Here is a 22,434-nt window from a genome sequence, read left to right as displayed (position 1 = left end):
GGATCCGGCTCCGGATGGGGGGGTACAATAGCCGGATGCGGGGGCCGGGAAATGCCGAAGGGGGGGGGAAGGTGACGGTGAACAAAAACATCTCAGCCATCCCATGGCAGTGGGAGTGCCTGGCCACGGTGGCACTGGCAGCACCAGAGACAGCAGAGTGGGGGACACCAGCGGTTAATGAATTTAATTAGTCAGAATAAATTCCCCTTTTCCTTCGCCATGTTCAGAGGAAGACAAATTAAGAAGAGATGGGCTCTCAGCTGAGGATGCCATCAGTAGGCAGCAGAGGGAACAGTCCAAGGCCTCCCATGCCAGTCTGAGTGCCAGCCAGGTGTACTGGGTTTGTGTGGTCTTACCTGTCAGCCACTTCTCATGTGCCCCCCACCCTGGGGGACCCCTGTCCCACAAAGACACCCAAGGGTGCCACCACCAGACGGGTAGTACGTTTAGTTTATTGGTTAGTAGTGCACCCCGAGCACTCCGGGGTGCCCCGGCACCCACCCCGGGTGCCCCAGGGCCCGGCTCGCTTGGCCGGCCGCTCTCTGCTTTTCATCCTAAACCTATTTCCCGTGAAGGCTTGGGGAGAGACAGCGCCGTGTGCCCCAAAACCGGGGGATTTTCACAGAAAATCCTACCATGGCAGAGGGGCAGTGCTTGGACCAGGGCTTCCAGCCCACGTTTAGGGGACATGGCAGCTGGGGAGCTGGGGAGCAGGAGGGAGCCCCCTGTTTAGACTGCCTGACCAGGGTGGCCTCTGCGTGTTGCACCCTTGTGTGCCAGTGCATGTCCTGCTCCATGCACGGGGGCTGTGCCACGGCGGGCGGGCACCGTGCTCTTGCACACACGTGTGCAGGCAGGGTGGCTGGGCGTGCAGTGTGTGTGCTCCCCGTGCGCGTGTGCACGCTCCAAGCATGCTCAGCTGCCTTGTGCTCGCTCTCTCCACACACAGCACACACACCCTGTGCAAGCACAGCACGCACTCTTTGCACACTCACTGCAGGCTCCACGCGTGCCCTGTGCCAGCACTGCAGGTTCACTCTTGCACGTGCTCTGAGCACACTCAGCTGCTCGCTTTGTGCACGCTCTTTCCACGCACGCCATGCATGCTCTGTGTGTGCTTCGTGCAAGCACTGCACACACCCTCTCTGCTCACCCTCTTTGCACACTCACCACATGCTGTGTGTGTGTTCCCTCCCCACTCCCTGCACGCTGCACAGGCGCTCTCTGCAGGGACTCTGTGCACGCTTGGGACACACACGCAGGGCTGGCACGCTCACAAAGGCCGTGCAGGCTCAGTGGACACTCTGCACACTCCACACGCGCTCTGTGCACGCTGTGCACCCTTAGCTGCCTGCTCTGTGTGTGTTCTCTCCATGGGCTCCAGGGGTTCTCTTGCAAGCGCTGTGCATCCTCTTGGCACGCTGCGTGCACACCTGCTGCACACCCTCGTGCCTGCCCCGTGTGCACAGCCCATGTGCCCTCTGCACGCTCCATGCACGTGTGCAGCGCTCCAACGCTCCATGCACCCCTGCACACTCTCTCCGTGCACTGATTGCATGTTCTCTCTGCACACGCGTGTGCCTCCTGCACGCTCCCCGCACACTCGTCCCGGCGAGAAAGCCATTAAAGCGATGCCCCAGGAAGACGGGGGACGGAAGAGGGGAGCTCTGGGTGGGATCAATAGGAAATTAGTGACTTTACGCCGAGCAGAATGACGCCCAGTGGCGGCAGCAGGGCTGTGCCGGTGTCCCCGCCCGCTCGGTGGCCGTGCTGCTGTCCCTGCCCGCCGCCCCCGAGGCGCGCACAGTCCGGTGCTCAGGCGCTGATCTCCACGGCGCTGGCCTCCTCCTGCTCGCGGATGACGTGCACGCCGGCAGTCCGCAGCAGCCGCGGCGCGCCGCGGGAGCGCGCCGGCGAGCCCGGCGGGGACCTGTGCGTCCGCGTCGAGGCGGGCGAGCGAGCGGGCGAGCGGTGGTAGCGCCGGGCCGAGCGCCCCACGGGCCCCGGCGAGCGGCCGGCTGCCGGCACCGGCGAGCTGGTGTAGCCGGGCTCCACCGCGCCGCGGGGCTCGGGCAGGGCATCCTCCTCCGCCTCCGGCGAGTCCTGCCCAAAGACGAGAGGAGAAAAGCGTGGGGCGTGTGCGAGACCCTCTGCTGGGGCGCTGCTGGCGTGCTGCTGGCTCTCACCTTATCCTTAAGGATGTACAGAGCCACCGGGTTCTTGCGCTCGTGCTCGCCGCTCCGGGGGATGCCTTCGGCTGTGGGGAAGCAAGGTGCTGCTCAGCATCCAGGAGCACTGGTGTGTGTGCCCGGAGCACTGGGGCGTGTGCCCCGAGCACTGGTGTGTGTGCCCGGAGCACTGGGGCGTGTGCCCCGAGCACTGGTGTGTGTGCCCGGAGCACTGGGGCGTGTGCCCCGAGCACTGGTGTGTGTGCCCGGAGCACTGGGGCGTGTGCCCCGAGCACTGGTGTGTGTGCCCGGAGCACTGGGGCGTGTGCCCCGAGCACTGGTGTGTGTGCCCGGAGCACTGGGGCGTGTGCCCCGAGCACTGGTGTGTGTGCCCGGAGCACTGGGGCGTGTGCCCCGAGCACTGGTGTGTGTGCCCGGAGCACTGGGGCGTGTGCCCCGAGCACTGGTGTGTGTGCCCGGAGCACTGGGGCGTGTGCCCCGAGCACTGGTGTGTGTGCCCGGAGCCCTGGTGTGTGTGCCCCAGCCCGCCGGGACCAGCACTCACCCTCGTGCTTCAGGCGCTCCTCGTCCTGCTCGGCGTAGTCAGAGGCTGGCTGTGTCTCTGCTTGTCGCTTCTCCCTGGAAAGGGGATGGATGGGGCAGCGCTGGCACCGTGTTTGAGGCAGTGGGGAACTGCCTGTGGCTCATCCAGGGAGGGTCAAGAACTGCAGGGATGGGATGGGATGGGATGGGATGGGATGGGATGGGATGGGATGGGATGGGATGGGATGGGATGGGATGGGACGGGATAGCACGGCATGGTACACCATAGCATGGCATGGCACATCTTGACATTGCATAGGGTAGGATGTGTCAAGATGAGGACAGATAGGATGGTAAGGACAAGATGGGATGGGAAGAGATTGGGAAATGGGAAAAAACAGGATGGGACAAGATGAGACAACCCCTTTTGTCTCCCATGTTATTGCCCCACATACTTCTTGGAGGGTTTCCAGCAGGCACAAACTGTCACCAAGGTGACAAGAAGGAAGATGCCGCCTGTGGACAGGATGATGTAGAGAGAGCTCCGGCCTGCAGGAGAGGAGTGAGGGGGGACGGCCCCCCAAAAATTTTAGCTGAGAGCATCTGCAAGGGACGGCCAAACCTGGGAGTGTGGAGGGGAGAAGGGTGGCTTACGGTAAACAGTGAGCTTCACGGGGACACTGCGGCCGTGGCTGATGGGGTTCTCCACCAGGCAGCTGTAGACGTCATCGTCGGCCATGAGAACACGGGTGATGGTGAGGATCTTCTGGTCGGGGGAGAGGAGCAGGCGGGAGTCGTTGCTCAGCGGCCGCCCGTCCTTCAGCCAGGTGTAGGTGGGCTTGGTGCCGTTCTCGTGTGAGCAGTTGAGGGTGAAGAACTCACTGAGCTCCAGCACCGTCGAGGAGGCCACCAGCACTTGTGGCTTTGAGATGGGAACTGTGGGCAAGTAGAGGAACCACGGTGATGCCACTTGTCAGGGGACGGATGGGCTCAGGAAGAGAGACATCAAAACCCACCAACCTGAGCTGGTTGAAACCCCCAAAACCACCTCCAGCTGGAGAAAGCCCTCCCAATATGTGCTCAGGGAATACACCCCACGGACAACCCAGTCTCCCCTGGACGTCCTTCGTGCCCTTACTGTCCACGGTGAGGTTGATGGTCTTCTCGCCGGTGAAAGTGTCGTCGGTGATGGACACCTCCACCTCGTAGGCGCCTTCGTCAGCCAGCTGCAGGGGGCTGATGAGCAGCGAGCCGTTCTCCAGCACGCGGATGCGGTCGCGGTAGTCGGGCCGGAGGTTGCCGATGATCTCGGTGCCGATGGACTGGACCACGGTGACGGGCTTGTCCCTCTTCAGCTGCCACTTGACCACCGGCTTGTCGGCGCTGGCGCTGGCGTAGCGCACCGACAGCAGCGCCGCCTTGCCCGCCGTGCCGCGCACCAGCGGCGTGGGGCTGGTGATGTTCACCCCTGCCAGCAGACCTTGGGGTGTGGGGAGAGACAGTGGGGCGTGGGGGAAACGGGGAAACCCCAAGATGGAGCTGTGCTGGGCACCCCCAGCGCGCCCAGCTTGGTTCCATCTTTGCAAAGATGCACGTGAGACCCCAAAAGTGCATGAGGGGTGGGATCCCTCCTGCAGATCAATGCAACACATTCTAAAAATCAAGGAATCACCCCCAAAATTGCTTTGGGCGTGGGAGGTGGGTTGATACAACCCCCTGTGAAGATGCATCATCACCCCCCAAAGCTGCCTTGGGGGTGGGAGTGCTCCTGCAGCCAGGTCAGTGTAACCAACCCTTTGCAAAAATGCATGCATCACCCCAAAAATGCAAGGAGGAGGAGTGGACGGCACACCTCCTGTTGCTGGGCTCTGCAAAAATGCACGTGGTGTCCCCAAAATGTGCAGGGCTTGGGCAGGAGCTCTGGTTCTGCAAAAATGCACGTGGTGTCCCCAAAATGTGCAGGGCTTGGGCAGGAGCTCTCCTGCAGCTGGGTCAATGCAGCCCTTTGCAGGAATTCATCTATCACACCCCAAAAATGCAGGGGGAGTGCTCCTGCAGCCAGGTCGATGCAACCCTTTGCAAAAATGCACACATCACTCGCAAAAATGCAGGGGTGGGAGGCGAGTCGAGGCAACCCTTGGCAAAGCTGTATCATTGCCCTGCAAAAACTGCCTGGGAGTGAGAGATGCCAGTGCTTGGAATGCTTTGCAAAGATACCTTAATTCCCCCAAAAATGGTGGGGGGGAAGGATTTTGTATCCCACCCCTACCCCCACTGGATGCTCCTGTCCGGACAAAGCCCCCTCAGATGCAAAACTGCATCACGAGAGTCTGTGCACGTGCATTGCTCCTCATCGCTGGTTCTAAGCCAAAAAAGGCAGGGAAAAAACATGATTTTCTGGCGGAGGGCACTCCCCAAAACATTCTCCCTGCCCAAAATACCTCAGCGTCCCCGTCCTGACATCCCAGAGGTCCCCTCCGTGAGCCCCCCATCCGGACCCCGTCATCCACAGCGAACAAACCCCACATTGAAGAGGAGGGCAGAGTGGGAAAAGCAGCTGGGCCGGGTGAAGCGGGAGCAAGAAAGGCCTTAAACAAGCCCGAAAAGTCATGGGACCTATTGGTATGCAGCGTCCGTCCGTCCGTCCGTCCTCCCCGGCAGCGCCACAAACATGCCCCGACTCGCCAAATTTAGGGGAGCCCTCACCCCACAGGGAAGGCCAGGCCATGGGATGGGGATGTGGCCTTCCATGCATCCCTGCCCCCTCCCTGTGCGCCGCCAAACCGCCGCTCTTTAACTGTTTCTTCCCCTTTTTTAACCCTATTCTTAATTTTTTCTCCACTCTGGATTAAAAAAAAAATAAAAAATTGGGAGTTCTTTAATAATTAATAAACCATTCGATTTTCCTACAGCATCCTTGGCTTAGGGATGGAGATCTCCCAGCCCTTTTCAATGGCTTTTGTTGAAAAAGCCCATTAAAAAAATCCTCATTTTCACACTATTTTGTGGCACAAATCCCTATTTTTTTTTTAAAAAAAAGCCCTGCAGTATTTTTTGGGGTGTCCTTACTGCAGCCCTGGCTGTTTTTAGGGTCTGAATCAAAGCCAGCAAAGAGCCCAGTTGGTTTTATTTTTCATCCATCCTCCTGATCTGAAAGGAAATGGGGCCTGCCCAGAGCTGCTTTTGGGTGCAAACTTTGGTAAAATGGAACAAAATTGTTGAAGGTGGTTTTCTGCGTTGCCAGACCTGGGATGGGATGGTTTGGGGCTCATTAAATTCCCAAAAGTGAGAATTCAGAGAAAAAATTATGGAGAAAACCAGGGTTGCAGTGGGATGAGGCAAGCCGAGAAATGGGGTGAAAAATGACTTTTTAAGGGAAGCTGAAGAAAGGGTAAGAAAAAATATTTGGAGATGCTAAAAAATTAGGAAAAAATGGGGTTTGGGGAGGAAAAAAACTGGGGAGAAGCTCAGGCTGGGGGCAGTGCCAAATCCTCCCCCACGTCGGGACCTGCTTGGCTCCAGAGAAGCGTTTTCCCCAGATTTCATTCCTATTTTCCCCCCTTTTTTTCCCAGCTCCCAAGCAGAGGGTACGCTCGACAGCGCAACAACCCTCCCTCCAACCCCCCCCACCGGGCATCACCACCCTCACCACCCCCCCGGCCCTCATCCTCCACCTGGATACCCCCGAGACCCGTGGAAAAAACGGGAAAACCGTGGAAAAAAATGGGAAAACTCCCTACCTGCATGGAGCGCCAGCAGCCAGGTCAGCGGCAGCAGGCCGGGGGGAGCGGGGTGGCCCCGCGGGGCAGCCGGCGCTCCCCACATTTCGGGCAGGCTCGCCCCCCGAATCGCTCCGCTTCCCCACTCCGGGCACGTCCCTCGGAGCTCCCGGCTTGGCGCTTCGCCCGGCTAATTTATTTTTTTTCCCTTCTTTTTTTTTTTTTCCTTTTTTTTTTTTTTTTTGTTCTCTCCTTTCTCAATAGAGCCCTGTGTCCTGGCGGCTTTCGCCTCCTCGGAGGCCTCGAGCTGACATTTATTTCAGGAAAAACCACTCAGATTTGCAATTTTTTCCCCGTTACAGACCCCCGGTTCCCTGTTTTCCCGGTCCCCGGGACGCTCTTGGGGTCGGGGAGCATCCCCCCATCGATGGCTGAGCTTTGCCATCCCCTCCGCGGGCAACCCAGCGGGATTTTGGGCTCTGAGCGCCCCATTCAGCTAAGCTGGGGTTTCCTTTAGGAGGGGTATTTTGCAGAGCTGAACCCCCACCCCAAAAGAGCCCCCCCCCCGCTTTCCCCCCCTCTTCCCAGGCCCTAAAAGGAAGCCCGGTGGCATCCAGGCTCCATTCCAGCTCCATGCCAATTAGCGCTGGTTCCCCGGGCATCGCTGAATAGGGCAGCGGGATGCGAGGCAGGATGCCCGGAGCCATTTCCCACCCCCCTCCCGAGCGCTGCCAGGCTCGTCACCCCAAAGAACCACCGCCCACCCCCCCGGGGGTCTCCTGGCCCCCCAAAGGGGTCGATGCCCCCAGGCATCCCGTCCCAGAGGGGGGGAGATGCTTTGGGGGCGGCGCGTTATGGGGAGATGGTGCTGGGGGATGCTACAGAAAGAGGCTTTGAGGGAGTTTTGGGGAGACATTAAGGGCTGGTGAGGCTTTGGGGGTCTTTGGGGGGATGCTGTGTGGAGATGTGGTCAGGGGGTAATCGGAGGGGGTCAGCGGTGCGGTGAGGATATTTGGGAGGGACTGGCACGGGGATGCTCTGTGTGGGGTGTTCCAGGGATGCTCAGGGGGCAGTTTCGGGGATGCTCTGAGGCAGACACGGCTCCTCCACCCCCTTGCCACCGGAGGCGGGACTCGAACCGCTGACCCCAGGGCCGTGAGGGGCCGGGGCTGGGGCGGCCTGCGGTTGGCTATGGCGGGGGGCGGGGCTTCAGGAGAGGCGGGGCAAGGATGGGCGTGGCCGGGGAGCACGGGGGCGTGGCCGGGACTCCGGGGGGCGTGACCGAGGCGAGATCGGGGCGTGACCAGGCCTCATGGGGGCGTGACCAGAGTGCGATCTGGGCGTGGCCGGGGCTGCGGGGGCGTGGCCGTGCGGCGGAAGTGGCGCCAGGATTCAAAGCCGCGGTGGCGGCGGAAGTGGCGGTTGGTGCGGCCTGAGGGGCGGCGGCGGGCCGGGGGCTCGGCCCGGGGGCTCGGCCCGGGGGGCTGCGGGGAGTGGCGGGGAGTGACGGGGGATGACGGTGCAGCGGCCTCCGGAGGCGGTGGGGGGATGCGGGAGGATGGGCCCGAGGCGGGTGAGGGTGCATAGGGGGGGCTGTCAGCGGGCAGGGGGCTGTCCGCCGCCACGGGCCGGGGTCCCCGGTCGGAGCGGGGAGCTGTGGGAGCTGGGGCAGGCTGCGGGCTGCGGTGCCGGCGCCCCCTGAGCCCTGTCCCCGTCCCCAGGCCGGCATGGTGCCGCCCCCGGAGGAGCCGCCCCCGCGGAGGCAGCGGCGCGGCTGGCGGGTGCTGGCCGAGCGGAACCAGAGCGTGGCGGCCGTGGGCGCCTGGGTGGAGAGCGCGCCCGGGCGGCAGAGCCCGGCCTTTGTGAGTGCGCCCGGGCCACCGCGAGCCCTGCGCGGTGCCGGTAAAACGGAGCCACGAGGGATCTTTTTCGCAGCCCGAGGGCAGACAGGAACGTGGCTCCTAAAAATAATAGTTTGTTTTAATGTGATTTAGCGGGGTCAGAAGCTGCTGTGATGTCCATCTAGTCTGGCCTCCCCTTTGCACAAGCCCTCAGCATCTCTCTGAGTGGGTTCCCCTCTAATAAACTGTGCTTTTTGAGGAGAAATGCATCAATTTTAAACAGCAGTCAGGTGGGGAACCCAGGCAGTGCTGCTTCTCACTTTCTTGCTCATCCTTTAAGGATGTCAGGGAGTTGAGATTTTATTCTGTGTTGCTGATTAAAAAAAAATAAAAATTAAGCTGTTTAAGGGTCTGGAGCCAATCTCCACCGTACCCCATTAGAAACACATAAGGAAATCTTCATGGATGCTTATCTCAGGGATTTCTGTTTTGAGGGTTATTCTAAGAGGACTAAAAGTGCATTAAATATTGGATGATGAGTTCAGTCCCCTGTAATTAATGTCTGAACATTATAGAATCTCCTGCCCTTCTGAGATGATTTATTTCTATATTGTAATTTAAATCCTGAAAGGCTGAGGTAATTTATGGAAATCAATCATCTCCATATTCCACAGGACTTCCATCTTGGCACTATGAAACTTCTGGGGGAGCTGATCTTTTCCTGACAGCTTCAGGGGGTCTGGATGCTCCTGGGGCTCCCCATGGGAGGCTTCCAGAGGTGAATGAAGCTGCCCAGGGTTATCTGAGCTTATTTAATACACTTCTAATTAATCCATAGTAATGCCTCATGCATCAGAGTTGCTGCTGAGGTGGGCAGTGGTTGAGCTGGCACTGGGCTGATCTCTGGAGCACTGTCTTGGTTTCATCCCTAAAAATGCAGATTTCTCCCCAACTTGGAGTTTTGTTGGGCTTTGCTGGCCCTGCTGTTCCAAGTTCATCTTGGGCCTCACCCGTTTCCTCCCTCCCTCCCTTCAGTCTCTGGTTTCTCTTGCTGTGTTTGCAGCCAGGAGAGCAGTGCTGTTTTAATTTAAGCCATGGTGGTGTTGCTTGGCAGAATTGCAAAGAAAACAAAATGGGATTTTTGGGTTTTTCAGGTCATTGCTCTTAATCTTTTGCTTCAGAGGGTAAAAGCATTCTGAAGCAGTGCTGTGCTCTGTGAGCTGCTTCCCTGATGTGCTTCCAGCCTTGCAGAACATCACCAGGGTGGAGGGCTGGCCTGTTCCTTTGGGATCCAGGCTTTGGCTGTTTGAGCACCCTCTAATGGGAGCAGGAGCTGGGAGCTGCTCCGAGGGTCTCCTTTTCCTTTCCTTCCCTGTGTGTTGCAGAGGTGTGCATGCTCTGTGTCTCTAGTCAGACTCAATCCAGCCCCATAATAACCCAGTGGATATTGTCCAAGCTGTTATTCCACATATTTTGAGACAAAACATGAAGTTTGCTGTGGGTGCTGCTTGTCTGCCTGTTCTCTCCGGGTGGGGGGAAAGGGAATCCAGGGACTCAGGCTGCTCTAATGCTGCAGGGCAGCAAAACCCTGGTGAAATCTGCTTCCACCTGCCCAGGCCTCGGCGTCCCGGGTGGAGAAGGAGCTGCAGGAGCAGCAGCGGAGGAAGGCAGCCAGCCTGAGGAGATTCCAGGGCGAGGTGAGGCAGCGGGTGAACCGGCAGGCCAGGCTGCGCCGCAGGCTCGAGCTGCAGAAGGCCTACGAAGCTGTAAGTGAGGCTCTGCCAGGAGAAACTCCAAACACAGCATAAACTGGGAAAAACCCAAACACTGTGTTTAAGTCAACACCTTAAGTCAAGGTGGTAATGAGAAAAAATGAGGAAATCTGAGGTTCCAGACCCTGTGGTGGCAAACAGTGTCCAGGCTGGGTGGGTGTGACGCTTTGGTTGGTGCTGGAGATGCTTTGAAGCCTCCCCAGGGAAGGGTTGCTGGCTCCTTCAGGCAACAGCAGAACAGAGTTCTGAAACTCTCTGTGGAATTGCCTGTGGAGTTAAAAAACAGCCAGGCAGGAGTTGGGAATGATGTGGATGTGTCCTGGCTGCCTTTGAAGCAAAGCACTTTTTCTGCAGTTTCTTTTCCAATCCCTTTCCCAGAGCAGCCAAGTAGTTTTCAAGCAACACTTTCCCTCTGTCTCCACATTCCCTCTTCCCCCATGGGCTTGTTTTGGATTATCCTGTGAATATATTTAATTCTTTCTCTTCTCAAACAAGTGCTGGGGAGGCTTGCCAGGATCTGACTGTGGCAGAAAAGAGAATGCACTGCCATGTCACCAGCCTTGGCCACCCTTGGGGAGTTTGGGCTGTTTCCATGGCTGGCTGGGGATGTCCTCATGTAACTCTGCCAGCTCCAAGCGGGAAGCCCGCAAATGCCCTCAGCCCCAAAGAACCTGATGATTCTTTGTATTCTCAGCATGGAGAGCCTAAACCTCCCTCCCAAGCAATTTCACCCCAGGGTGGTGAAATGTCACCACGCTTGACATCTTGCTGGGTCATGGCTGGTGATCCCTGTGGCTTTTTCCTGGCAGGTGGAAAGGGAGAGCTGTGCTGCTGTGCAGTACTCGACCCCCTGGAAGAACACGTGCCTGTTCCAGAGCCTCCCTGCTCCCATCATCTGTGCCCCCAGCGCTGGCTCTGGCCCAGCCCAGCCACAGGAGGAGCATGGGGAGCCCTTCCAGCAGCAAGCTGCCGAGGTGAGCCCTGCCCTCCTGTGCTTCCATTGGATCCTCAGTGTTTGGAATGGGGAACGGGCCATGTTTTCTTTTTTTCATCTACAGCACATCCCTCGCATTTGGGTTTAGATATTGGATTAAACGTTAGCTTGCACTGTCATCCTGAACGCTGTGGTGCTCCTCAGAGCATCCAGCTGGGTGGCTCCTCCCAGATGCTGTGGCTGCACTGGTCTGGCTGCTGGCAGGCACTAGGTGGTGCCACCTCATTGCAGCTTGTCTCGTGCAGCCCGAAATCCGGGAAAACCTGCCTTCAGGACTGTTTAAGCTTTTTTTTTTTTTAATGGTGATGTTTACGGTGCATTTGGTGGTTTAGAAAGCCTGTGTGCTCACCTAGGAGCTGGAGTTATTTATTCCAGTTGAAGCACCATGGGGTGGAAAATCACTTCTGGCTGGATACCAAGCAAGAAAATTTGTGATCTGGTATCTCAGCAGCATGTTTTGGGATCAGAATTTCGGTACCTTGGGGCAGCTCTGAAAGAGCCTGATTGTGTGTTGGGTGGTGCTGCCCTGGTGGAGCTGTGGCTGGAGCAGACTGGCTGGAGCTGTCTGCGTGCAGCTGACCTTGTGCTGTTTTCTCTGCCTGTCTCGGGCCAGCTCAGCAGGGCTGTGCAGCAGGTGCGCCGCAGGCTGGCCTCCCGCAGGATCCTGGCCCGGCAGCAGGTGAGCAGGGCTGGGCTGAGGGTGGAGAAATCACCTTGCAAACTGCTGTAAGTTTGGCTCTAATTAGCAAATCCAAAACATAATTCAGGAAGTTTGTCCTGCAGGAATGCAATAAACTGCTTTCCTAATGCACCTTGTGGGTAACCCATTTCAGAGAAGGCAGCAGGATAAAGTGTGTGAAAACATCTCTGAGATGAACTCAAGAATGCAAAATTGACTTTTAAAGGTTGAGATTGTGATCTGGGTATCTGGGAGGAATGTGATGACCAGCCTTCCCTTCAGGTGCCTTTATTTCTTCAAACCTCACCAACTCTTTCCATTGCATCAATTGCTTGTTTTGTGTGGGTGGCGAAGATCTGGAGGGTTTTTCCTCACCTCGGGCTGGCTTCTGGTAGAGAATGGTTGGTATGCAGCTGCTTTCCTCTAAGCAGTGCATGGAAGGAGGTCAGTCCCACCTTTTGTGCTGCTGAATTTCACCCTGCTTTTGCTCCTTCAGTTCTCAAGACCACTTTTGTGTTGTAGCTATTTTCCCGGTCTCTATGCCAAGACCTTTCTTAAACTGATGTACAGAACATCAGGAGCAACCCAGCCTGGTGTTTTGACTTATTGCCTCTGGAGCCAGTTTCCTGCCCATCCTGTAAATCTTCATTCTCTTCTCTTTTTCAGGTTCACCAAAGGTGAAGTAGATCTTTCTGATTATCTAGAAACTACCCTTTCCTTGTACTCTTGGATTTCTGATGAAGTCAGTCAGCTCTGCAAATAGGACTCAGAGAAACACAATAATTACAGTCTCAAAAACCTTGTTACCTGTTTCCAACAGCAAACATCCTTCTTACTCGAGCTTCTAATGCATTCAGTGAGATAAATTGATTTATGACCTCACATAAATAATGAAGTCACTGCCCAGGTGAGCCAGAGGATTACAGGAGATCCGTGGGAGTCCTGGACAAGTCATCCACAGCAGTGAGAAACACTGGGAGGGGTTTGGGACCATCCTCCCATCCCAGCCTCACTGCACCTACAGTTAATCTACATGAGGAAGTTTAACAGCTTCCCTGATTTATTCTGGGAGGAATATATTGATTTATTGCATTGCTCTGTTTTATTACTCCATGATATATGAGGAGAAAAAAGCTCCCATATTAATCTAAATCTCTCCCTGTATGAAGGTTTGGCATGTTCCCAGCCTGGCAGGAGAGCAGCATGTTCCCTTCTCTTCAGGTGCAAAAGGCTGCCACAGACATAACCATGGACCTGACCCCCTTGGTAGTGCTGCTCTGCTTTTGTGCTCCCTGGATTTCCTTGAGCTTTGTATTCCAGCCCATTTCTTTGGTTTTATCCCAAGGGTTTTTCACCCAATACTTCTACAAGGCAAGTGGGGTCAGTAGCTTAATCAAATGCTTCTTTCTTCCTTCATCCAGGCTGACAATGAAATCAAAGAGCAGAGCCCACCTAGTTCTTACCCTATTTCTGTGCAGTGAACTCCTGAGACCAAATCTGGGCCATGTTTTTAATCAGTTTTGTGCATCCCACATCAGACTTCCATCTAACAGGTTTTGCTTTACCCCAGTGTTGAATTAGGCCATGTCAAGAGCTCAGCTGAACCCCAGAGTCTTCTGCTGCTCTTTGCCTGAGGCCTCTTCCTTCTATTGTGGAAGACATTCAGTTTATCCTGGCCTGACTCTTGACAAATTTATGCTGGTGGCTGCTTATCTTGTTTTCTTGTGGCTTGCAGATAGTTTGCAAGGTGATTTCCTCCTGTGTTTTGAAAAGTCACAGTTAAACTCTTGAGGCTAAAATCTCCTGTTTGGTATTTCCTTTTCTTCCCCTTTAAATAAAGACACTCCTTGGGCCCTTTTCTGATAATCTGGACCTCCCTAGATTTCAGGGAGCTGTTTGCACCTTAGCTTCTGCTTCTGTCAGTGGCCCAGGGGAGGTCCATCCTCCTTAAAAACCTCAGCTTTAGGAATAAAACTGACTTTTTCTTCCCAATAATAGTCCCAGCATTCTTCTTCCTACTGCTGCTAACTCAAAGCAAGTCTTTGGCTGGAAAGTTGGGGTTTTTCCCTCAATCCTGTTTTCTGCATTTTTCTTCTTTTTCCTTTCTCCCTATAAAGTGTTGCATTCCCTGTGATAATAATCCATGTTCCTAAGATTGCTGCTCTTTCTGTCCCCCTCAAGATTTCAGGTTAAAAGCATCCAAGGAGTTAATTGCCTGCTTTCCCAAGCAGATACCGGAGTGGTAATTGCCTGGAAATGACCTGTCCAGTGTTCCAGCTCATCCTGTTACTGAGTCTCTGCCTTCAGGCTTTGGTGGACAGCTGTTGCTCCCCAGCAAGGCAGCAACCAAATTCTTTTCTCCAGTGTCTCATTCCACCAAGTTGGTGTTGTTTTTCCACAGTGTCACGTCTTTCTGCCTTCAGTGCTCCAGAGCAACTTTGAAAGCAATAACCCTTCCCTCGATTCCCTTATCCTTACCAAAGCAGCTGTTCTGTGGTGTTTCTGTCATAATGGGGTTGATGGAGTGGTTCCTGTTGTGCCTATCAAATAATTCCATGTTCAGACTGACTCCAGGCTATTCTCTGTCCTTCCCCAACAGCAGCAGAGCCATATCAGGGAATTCTTGGCATCATCTGGTCTGGTACTGATCCATCCTTTCCCTCTGTGTCAGCAGTCCTGTGCTTCCCTTCCCACCATGCTGAAGGAAAAAAAGAAAGCAAGGGAAAAAAATTATGCTCTCGTACTGATCCATCCTTTCCCTCTGTCAGCAGTCCTGTGCTTCCCTTCCCACCATGCTGAAGGAAAAAAAGAAAGCAAGGGAAAAAAATTATGCTGGCTTCAAGCTTGCTTCTGGCATTTTAATTCTTTATTTTGTAGCAAACAATCTGCTGCCTCTCAAAATATTGTGGATTGCCACTGGGGAGCCTGCCCACTTCCCATCTGAAGGAGTGTGCTCTGTACTCGGTGTTGCTCAGAGACTCCAGCTCCTTGCCACTGTGAAACAGTGCCTGGAGAGGTTTCTGCCTTGCTCTCCCTTCACCCCACGTCTGTCCCACTGCCTCTGCAGTTGGGGAGGGCACAGTCCCAGTCACCCTGCTACATTCCTGTTTCCCATGGTGCTGCTGAGCACATGGTGCTGCCAGATCAATCCAAGTGACAGCACACACAGCCTCCTGTGTGTTAAAGCTGCTCCGAGGGGGTGCAGTTTTCCCTTGGCACCAAAGCAGCCAGATTTCAGTTCCATGTTTACACCCATGTCCTCCTTTCTCCAGGACCCAGACCCTTGCCTGGCCATGGAGGAGGGTGAGGAGCTGCTGCTGGCAGGACACCACGATCTGCCTGCTGAGCTGCTGGAGCAGGGCACAGCTGCACATGGCACTGAGCAGGATGATGACTTCTACATCAAAATTCAGTTTGAAAAAGTAAGACTCATGCACAGTTGGTCTTAAGTGGTCCAGATCATAGATCTATTTTGGTGTCTGGAAGAGGCTGCTCTTGGAGTAGGGCAGTTGCTCCCTCAGGCCTGTTTAACTCCTAAGCCCACCATCCTCAAAGCAGGCTTGGGAGCAGTACTGGAGCTCAGTGAGGTTGGCACTGCCATCCCCTGCTTCCATGGCCTTGGATTCCTGCCTGCTTGTGATGCCACTTGGCAGCTGCCCAGGTGAAAGCTGAAACCAGGGCATGATGCAGTCACATCATACCCAGAGCCATGCTCAGACCATGCAGAAAGACCTGAGGGTGGAAGAGATCAAAAGAGATCAAATCAGAAACCTTGAAAAGAGGAAAAAAACCAAAGAAAAACCAACCAACTTTGTATCAGGTGAAGGAGATGGATGTGGCAATCCCTGTGCCTGGGGGTGGCAGGCCCTGCCCTAGGAGGGGTTGAGGAGGGCTTGATGTACTTATCCTTCCTCTTTTGTTTTCAGGCAGCTGTTTTTGAGCATCTGGGGGGTGGAAATGGTTCATCCTGATTGCCTGGGGTGGTTGGCAGAGGCTTTGTGGCTGTGGCAGTGTGTGCCCAGCCTTGGCTGGGGATTAGTGCAGCTTGGAGCAGAAATACTGGCTGGGCAGATGGGGACACAGCGGAAGTTTTTGCTGAGGTTTACACTGAGGGTTTGGGACATGTTGGCTGTGGAATTCTCCGTACATCTAGGGTTTTTTTTCACACTTCAAGAAATTCATAATAGAAGTTGGGATGGGGAGATGTGCATCCATATTTAAAGTAAACCAGAACCCTTCTCCAAGGTCTGAGGTTTACACTGAGGTTTTGGGACATGTTGGCTGTGGAATTCCCCGTACATCTAGGCTTTTTTTTTTCACACTTCAAGAAATTCATAATAGAAGTTGGGATGGGGAGATGTGCATCCATATTTAAAGTAAACCAGAACCCTTCTCCAAGGATATCTTTAGAGGTGTTTTGTCCAAGCTTTGGTGCTCAGATTCCTGTATTGAGATGTGGCACATCTCTTCTGTTGATGGCCAGCCTGGACCCCAGATAAAGCCATTCCATGGTGGGTCGTCCCATTGAGGTCTGGAGGGATCACACAGAGGCCCTGCCTCCAGTGAGGAGCATTTTGCTGGGGGAGGATGAGAAAGAGCTGTGGTGGTGCTGATGCTGCTCCCTTCCATTATCTCTCAGGTCTGTGGTGGGTCACTGAAGGACTCGAGCCTGCCTGGACCTCCTGGGAGGCCACACAGTGAATGCCAACCTCCCCTCAAACTCTGGGCTGGTGTTGACCAAGAGGAAACCAGGAAGCAGGTCTGTCCAGGGCAGCCAATCCCTTGTGGTTTTGTGTGAAAGAGGTTGGGTGTTAGGAATGCTGCTGGCTCTAAGAAGAAACCTCAGAGGAGCTTTGATGTATGAAACCCCTACTGGGTTTAGTTTGTCAGCTTTTGGTCTCAGGGCTTGGGCAAAGCTACCAGGTTATTTTTTAATCTGTCAGGACTAAGTGGAACTGTTACCTACTCCTCCTACAAAATCTGGGATCTCAATAACACCAGAAATTTGAAGGAGAAACAGGCTCCTTTCATTCTGCCTGGCAAAACCATGGGGTGCTTGCTGTAGTTGCAAGGAGTTCAAGAAGCTGCCAAAAATGCTCAAAAAAAAAAAAAAAAGAAGAAAGAAAGAACAAAGCCAACTTTATCTTGTTTAAATACAAGACTGGAATATAAAGGTCTCTTTGCTTTTGGGAATAGCCTCAAGCTCAGCCTGCAGGCCAAGTAGATGAGTTCACAGTGAGGGTTTACAGCCTGTGTCCTGGACAGTTTGGACAGTTTGGCTCATGCTAATCTCAGTTATACAGAGTGACGATGTTTCTCTTGGATGCCTAAAGCCAGTGACTTTTCTTTTCCTGCTTCCTCCTGCCATGAAGGAGAACATTTCTCTCTCCTTTTGTCACCTTTCTTGCAGCTTGCAGTGTAAAATTATGAACAATTTGCATGTTTTTTGTTTCTTACAAGTGTTTTCAACCCAACTGATCCCAAATATGGTTGTGGTTTCTCGCCAGTGTAACAACAGCTGGGGCTTCTCAGGCTGCTCCTCCTAACCCTGCTGTTCCCTTTCCTCTTGCTTTTAATCTCCTTGGCTCTGATCCATCCAAGATAACTGGTTCTGCAGCACTCTCTTCTGCCTGGGTTTTTTCCATCCGGTTTTCTTCACTGGCAGCCTGGTGATCTCTTCTCCTCCTCCTTTATCTCCAGCTGTGCTGGGCTCTCTCCATTGAGGGAGGTGGACAAACTCAGCCCAAAGGTTTTGGCACTCATGAGGAAAAATCTGTGCATTGAACTTTCGGGAGTCATGGAGCTCAAACTATCTCTGTACCCCACAGCAGGAGGGATTTTGATGTGAGCTTTAGCCAGGAGTTTCCCTGCCCTTGCTGCATCAGTGGGATCAGCCAAAGCCCAGACACTAAACCCTCAGTATCCATATGGGAATTCTTCCCTGCAGGGCCCCTGGGTTTGTCTCAGCAATGGTTTTGCCACCTTGGTGGCTCTCCTGCAAGTAGAGAATCCAGCTTGGTGTCATACTGTCATCTTTTGGAGGAGATACAGGGTTCCAGTGCACTGCAGGGGAACACCAGTATCCAGGTGGCTCCAAATTCAAACAGGCTGAAGTTGGAATTGGCTCTTTTCCCCTCAGCAAAGCGAGAATTTAGGAGTTTGCCAGGTGGCAGAGCTGCCATCCATAGGCAGTGTCAGTGGAGGGATGCTGGTACAAAGCTCCCCAGTGCTTTGGGGTGACTTGGTCTCTCCAACCTTGCTGCCATCTCTCCAGCTTCCCAGTGCTGGGTCATGTGCGCTCAGAGGTGTTGAGGGTCTTCTGGGGAAAGAGCGAGGTTCCACCTCCCAGAAATGAAGCAGAGCAGTGGCATCGCTGGGTGTCCATCCCAGGCATCCTTGCCAAGTGTCCCTGTTGTCCCCGCAGCGGCAGAGCGAGTTCCTGCGGTGCCGGCGCCTCTGCATGGCCCTGGAGCGCGAGTGCGCGCGGCAGCACCGGCGGCAGCACCAGCGGCAGCAGAGAGTCGCCCGGTGAGTCTGGGGGGGACACCTCCTCCATCAGGGCCCTTCAGGGGCTTGGAAAAGTCTTGTGGGTTTGTGTGGTGTAAGCCAGGCACTGATGCGTGACGCCCTGGGGTGGGATTCACACAGCCAACCCCCCAGCAGAGACCCTTGGGCCATGGTGAGTCCTTTAGCACTTCTCTGTCTGCTTTTGAACTCCCTGTGCAGCTTGTTTAGGAGTTGGGAGCCAAATCATGGGGCTGGACGAGGTGTGACTTCCCAAACCATGACTCTGGGAACCTAAGCCTGTGTTTAGAAACTTTGGGGTGAGGTTGTGCTAAGCTGTGACCATCCCTGGCATTTTTGATATCGGACCCTTCACCCTCGTGGCCATAAAAACTTATACAGTGTAATAAAATATTTTACAGGCATTTGTTCCGGAGTTGAACACTTGCTATCTGTGTAAAAGTATCGGTTGTGGTGGAGTTTTCTCAGCTTCTCCTGTCAAGGGGTTGGTTAAGGAGAAGGTCTGCAAATTCACAGCACAATAGGAAAGCTCCTCTAATTTTTGTTTTTTCCCTGGCTTTCCTTTGAATGAGCTGACCTAAATCTGACCATCCTGGCTCTTCTGTTATCAAGCTTTGGGGGAGTGGGACAGGCACCACAGGGCAGGATTTCATGGGCATTTTTTGGGAAAAACTGCCAGTCTAAAGCAGTGCTCCTTGAGCCACATCCTGACATTCCAGTGGCACTTGGAGCCTGGGAGAGCTAGTCCTACCCTGTGAATGCTGGCAAGGCCCCAGGGAATCCTAGTTAGTGCAGTACCTTTTTATTATGATTTTTAACTTGGAGTGTGTGCAGAGGGGAGCTGGGTTTGTAATTACAGGGTGTAAAGCCCCGAGCTGGCCTTGGCCTCAGTTTCTGGAGTGGATTTATAGTGCTGTACTTAAGGTTCTACATTTCATTTAAAAAACATTTCCAATTTTATAACTCAACCAGAGAAGGTGAACTTCAGCATTTTCTTTCTGGATGTAAAGATTTGACCTCTTACATGAAGTAAGGTTTGAAATGTCTTGTCCTGGCTTCTTCTCAGCCTTCGTTTTGGTTTTAATGCCCCCTGGCCAGGAGTGGCGTGGGACACTTGTTGCATTTGGGAATAAAGTGTCAGACACTTTGGTGTAAAGTCTTTGTGCTTTGCCATTGCTGCTTGTCAGGGGGATGTGTGTTGTGTTTGGTGGAAATTACACAACCCAGGTCCCACTAAAGGGCTGGAAGACCATGTAGGTGCAAGGGATACTGAGGAAATAGAGGAAAACTTGGTTAAAAGTACATTTCAAAGACTATTTTAGAGTAAAGGTGGGATCCTTGGAATGTCTCTGCTGTACCCAGGCCTGTCATGCTGCCCTGTCCTGAAAGGTGCTCACAGAAGGATCCAAGCTGCCCCATAATCACAAACATTGGGAAGCTGGGAAGCCAAGGTGTTGGTCCTTCCTGGGGTGTATTAAAGAGCCCAGCCTACATGCTTTGTTTAGGGACAGAAGTGCAGCTTTGGGGAACTGTGTGTGGCAGGAGCACGTGTGGATGTGTTGCAGGAAGGAGCTGGAAGAGGAAGTCCAGGACAGTGAGAAAACAGGCAGACAGGAAGAGTTTGAGGGCAGGAAAGCATTCACAGGCTGGTGTTGCCATATGGGAGGAAGAATGAAGGCTCAGGAAGCTTTTTTATGTTTAAAGCCAACATGTTGGTTTATATTTATTTATATTTAATACTGTGATTAGTGCAGAATTACTTCTGCCTTTGAAAGCAGCAGCATCACCCAGATGCCTGCGCCCTGACCTCAGAGCCAGGAATGGAAATTGGGATGGAAAACTCCTTCTCTGAGCACGTGTGTCCCTGCAGGATTAAGAGGCAGAAGGAGAATCAGCGCCGGGCAGAGGAGCAGAGGATGCAAGACATGGCTGAGCAGAGAGAGCCCTCCCCAGGAGAGGCAGCCTGGGAAGCCCTGGCCCAGCTCCAGCTGGAGGAGAGGAGAGTGAGGGACAGACAGCAGCGGGATAAGGAGCACATGAGGTACAGGCAGTCTGTGCTCCTGTGCAGAGGTGTCACAGGTGTCACTGCCAGCGGTGAATGTTTGATCCCTTGCAGGTACGTTGAAGCTCTGAGAGCCCAGATGAGGGAGAAAGTCAAACTCTGTAACATTGACTTGCCCCCACTGTGTTCCTGTGGGTCTGATTTCTGGGATTCCCACCCGGACACCTGTGCCAATAACTGCGTCTTCTACAAAAATCACAAAGGTAGGAGCTCCTGCTTTCAGAGAGGAGACACCTGGGCCTGATTATACAGGAAGAACAAAAACCAGGATAGGTGTTTCCATGCTCCTGGGCTGCTGTGCAGAGATGCTCCTCCAAATATGCTCTGGAGAGGGCAAGTCAGGGGCTCTGGTGCTTGACCCAACCTCTGTCCCTTAGGGAGTATAGTGGCATCCTCAGTAAAGCACCAGCCCCTAATATATTTTAAATTACACAGCCACATGTGGCTATGGACACAGCCACGAGGAAAATGCTGCAAAGCATCTCATTAGGGTCACAAAGCCCCTTGCCTTAAATGCTGAATCTTCTGCTAGGAGGATGCATAAAGGTATGGAAATGGCTTTCCTTAGGTGATGGAGTGCACTGACCTTCAGCACAGCTTGGGAAAATACCTGACTGGGCAACTGGGAGTTATCTGGAAGGGAAAACAGAGACATTTGGGTTCATAAAATAATCTTTGGCTTGTGTACTGATTGGTGTGCAGAGTGTGCAAATGGGTGTGTGGAAAACTGCAAGCATGTTGATTTCCCTTAAACCCCAATCACTGCCTTTCTGCTCTGGTGAAAGGCTAGAGCCAAGCCCAGTTTCGGGCCATAAGTGCAACTCTCATGCCCTGATAGTGTTTGTGTCCCTGTCCTGCTCAGCCTACAGCCAGGCGCTGCACTCGGTGATCTCCGGCTGTGCCCACGCAGCCACGCGCTCTCTGCAGGACGTGGCTGCTCTCTGCGCTCGCTCGGGGAAGCGGCTGTGACCCAGGAGCTCCGTGTCCCAGCACCGGGGCTGTGCCGTGTCCTGCCTGCCCCTCCACGCCAGCTGCCAGGACGGTGTCACCTTGGTGTCACCTTTGTTCTCCCGGCTTGTGCTGTGCCTCTCCCACTCTGCCCCAGGGGTGCAGCTGGCCGGGGCGATGGTCGAGGTGAAGGAAGCAATTGCTCTGTGGAGTTGGTTTATGGCAGGCACTTGCATTCCAGTAGCTGGCTGTTGACTAGATATTCTTATTGACTAATCATTATTGTGGAATAAACTGTTTTCAAAGATTGTTTTTCTCATTTGAAGTGTGAAAGGAGGAGAGATGAGGTGGCAGGAGTCATAATCTCTTAGGGGAGGATTTCTAACCTTTCCCTGCTCCCTTCCCTTTCCTAGGGCTTCTGCCTGCCACTTGGATCACCTTCCAGAGCCAGGTATATATTGTTCCCTTCTTTTCTATGTGAGGGCCTCTCTTCCAGAAACACCCCCACAGCTTTGTACCTGACCCACACTCCCATAGCCTCTACTTTGCTCCTGAAAGGAAGGAGCATTTTTGTAGTAAAAAAATTTTCAGACCTTTGCAGGAGTGACTGGAGCAAGATGGGTTTTCCCAGAACTGCCTGTGGTGAGGTAACATGGTGCTGGGCAGAGATTACTCCATACCCTATCATTAATATTTACTCCTTGCTGGCCTCCCTCTCCAATATTAACCACGGCAGGAAGGATGGGTGGCCGAGCGTGCCGGATCATTTCTTTCCCCTGTTCCCGTCCCATTGGGCACAAAGCAAACCCACCTCCGGTCCAGAGGTAGCACAGAGCCAGGGACTGCTCCTCGGTTCCCCCTGGAGAATCATTCACTGAGGGATCTGCGGTGGCTAATGCTGTTTATTAACAGCTGCTTGCGTCAGTGCTGCAGCCTAATTCAGGGTGGTGGAGTGGGTTTGGAAAGGGCAGGATCTGCCCCGTGAGGGGGCAAGGAAGCAAAGGGCTAAAGCTGTAAATGGGTTTCTTGTAACTGATTTCAGTTCTAGGGCAGCTGAGGACAAGCAGTTCCTTGGCAAGTCCCCAAGGAACTTGCTCAGGCCCTGGGGACCCCTGTTCCTACCTCTCTGGAGTGACCCCCAAAGGGGCTGTGGGCTGATTCGGGGCTTAGTTAAAGCAATAAA

At 54.0% G+C, this 22,434-nt stretch overlaps 2 protein-coding genes across 7 annotated transcripts; one reads left to right on the top strand and one right to left on the bottom strand.

The window, feature by feature from the left end:
* Positions 1–158: 158 nt before the first annotated feature.
* HEPACAM (hepatic and glial cell adhesion molecule) lies at positions 159–6,613 on the bottom strand. The gene is made up of 7 exons (XM_039721959.1): positions 6,452–6,613; positions 3,850–4,191; positions 3,366–3,647; positions 3,167–3,260; positions 2,734–2,807; positions 2,187–2,257; positions 159–2,103 (listed from the first exon to the last, which is right to left on the bottom strand). The coding sequence occupies exons 1-7, from the start codon at positions 6,534–6,536 to the stop codon at positions 1,816–1,818; spliced, it is 1,236 nt and encodes a 411-aa protein (XP_039577893.1). The 5' UTR covers positions 6,537–6,613; the 3' UTR covers positions 159–1,815.
* A 1,264-nt stretch (positions 6,614–7,877) lies between these two features.
* Positions 7,878–21,558, top strand: CCDC15 (coiled-coil domain containing 15). Of its 6 annotated transcripts, none has more exons than XM_039721886.1 (11): positions 7,879–8,003; positions 8,152–8,292; positions 9,888–10,037; positions 10,853–11,017; positions 11,651–11,716; positions 14,989–15,138; positions 16,356–16,475; positions 18,141–18,244; positions 20,112–20,282; positions 20,358–20,506; positions 21,166–21,558. In XM_039721886.1, exons 1-11 carry the CDS (start codon positions 7,944–7,946, stop codon positions 21,270–21,272), a joined length of 1,383 nt encoding a protein of 460 aa, XP_039577820.1. In that variant the 5' UTR covers positions 7,879–7,943; the 3' UTR covers positions 21,273–21,558. The 6 variants fall into 6 exon arrangements, with proteins under 6 accessions (XP_039577825.1, XP_039577820.1, XP_039577824.1 ...); XM_039721889.1 differs by having other exon boundaries at positions 7,902–7,949; XM_039721887.1 differs by having other exon boundaries at positions 7,903–7,970.
* Positions 21,559–22,434: the final 876 nt, after the last annotated feature.

This window comes from Passer montanus, unplaced genomic scaffold (assembly GCF_014805655.1).
Source record: "Passer montanus isolate IOZ18808 unplaced genomic scaffold, ASM1480565v1 scaffold47, whole genome shotgun sequence".
Lineage (NCBI taxonomy): Eukaryota > Metazoa > Chordata > Aves > Passeriformes > Passeridae > Passer > Passer montanus.
Note: the sequence above shows the minus strand (reverse complement) of the source record. Positions and strands in the feature narration are given on the sequence as shown.

Bases quoted from the DNA above. Each gene is read 5' to 3' on its own strand.
- HEPACAM (XM_039721959.1), bottom strand. From the start codon at position 6,536: ATGTGGGGAGCGCCGGCTGCCCCGCGGGGCCACCCCGCTCCCCCCGGC. The intron at 4,192-6,451 runs GTAGGGAGTTTT...CCACACCCCAAG, and splicing joins GCTGCTGGCGCTCCATGCAG to GTCTGCTGGCAGGGGTGAAC. The intron at 2,808-3,166 runs GTATGTGGGGCA...TCCCCTTTCCAG, and splicing joins TGCTGGAAACCCTCCAAGAA to GGAGAAGCGACAAGCAGAGA.
- CCDC15 (XM_039721886.1), top strand. From the start codon at position 7,944: ATGACGGTGCAGCGGCCTCCGGAGGCGGTGGGGGGATGCGGGAGGATG. The intron at 8,293-9,887 runs GTGAGTGCGCCC...CCACCTGCCCAG, and splicing joins GGCGGCAGAGCCCGGCCTTT to GCCTCGGCGTCCCGGGTGGA. The intron at 11,717-14,988 runs GTGAGCAGGGCT...TCCTTTCTCCAG, and splicing joins GGATCCTGGCCCGGCAGCAG to GACCCAGACCCTTGCCTGGC.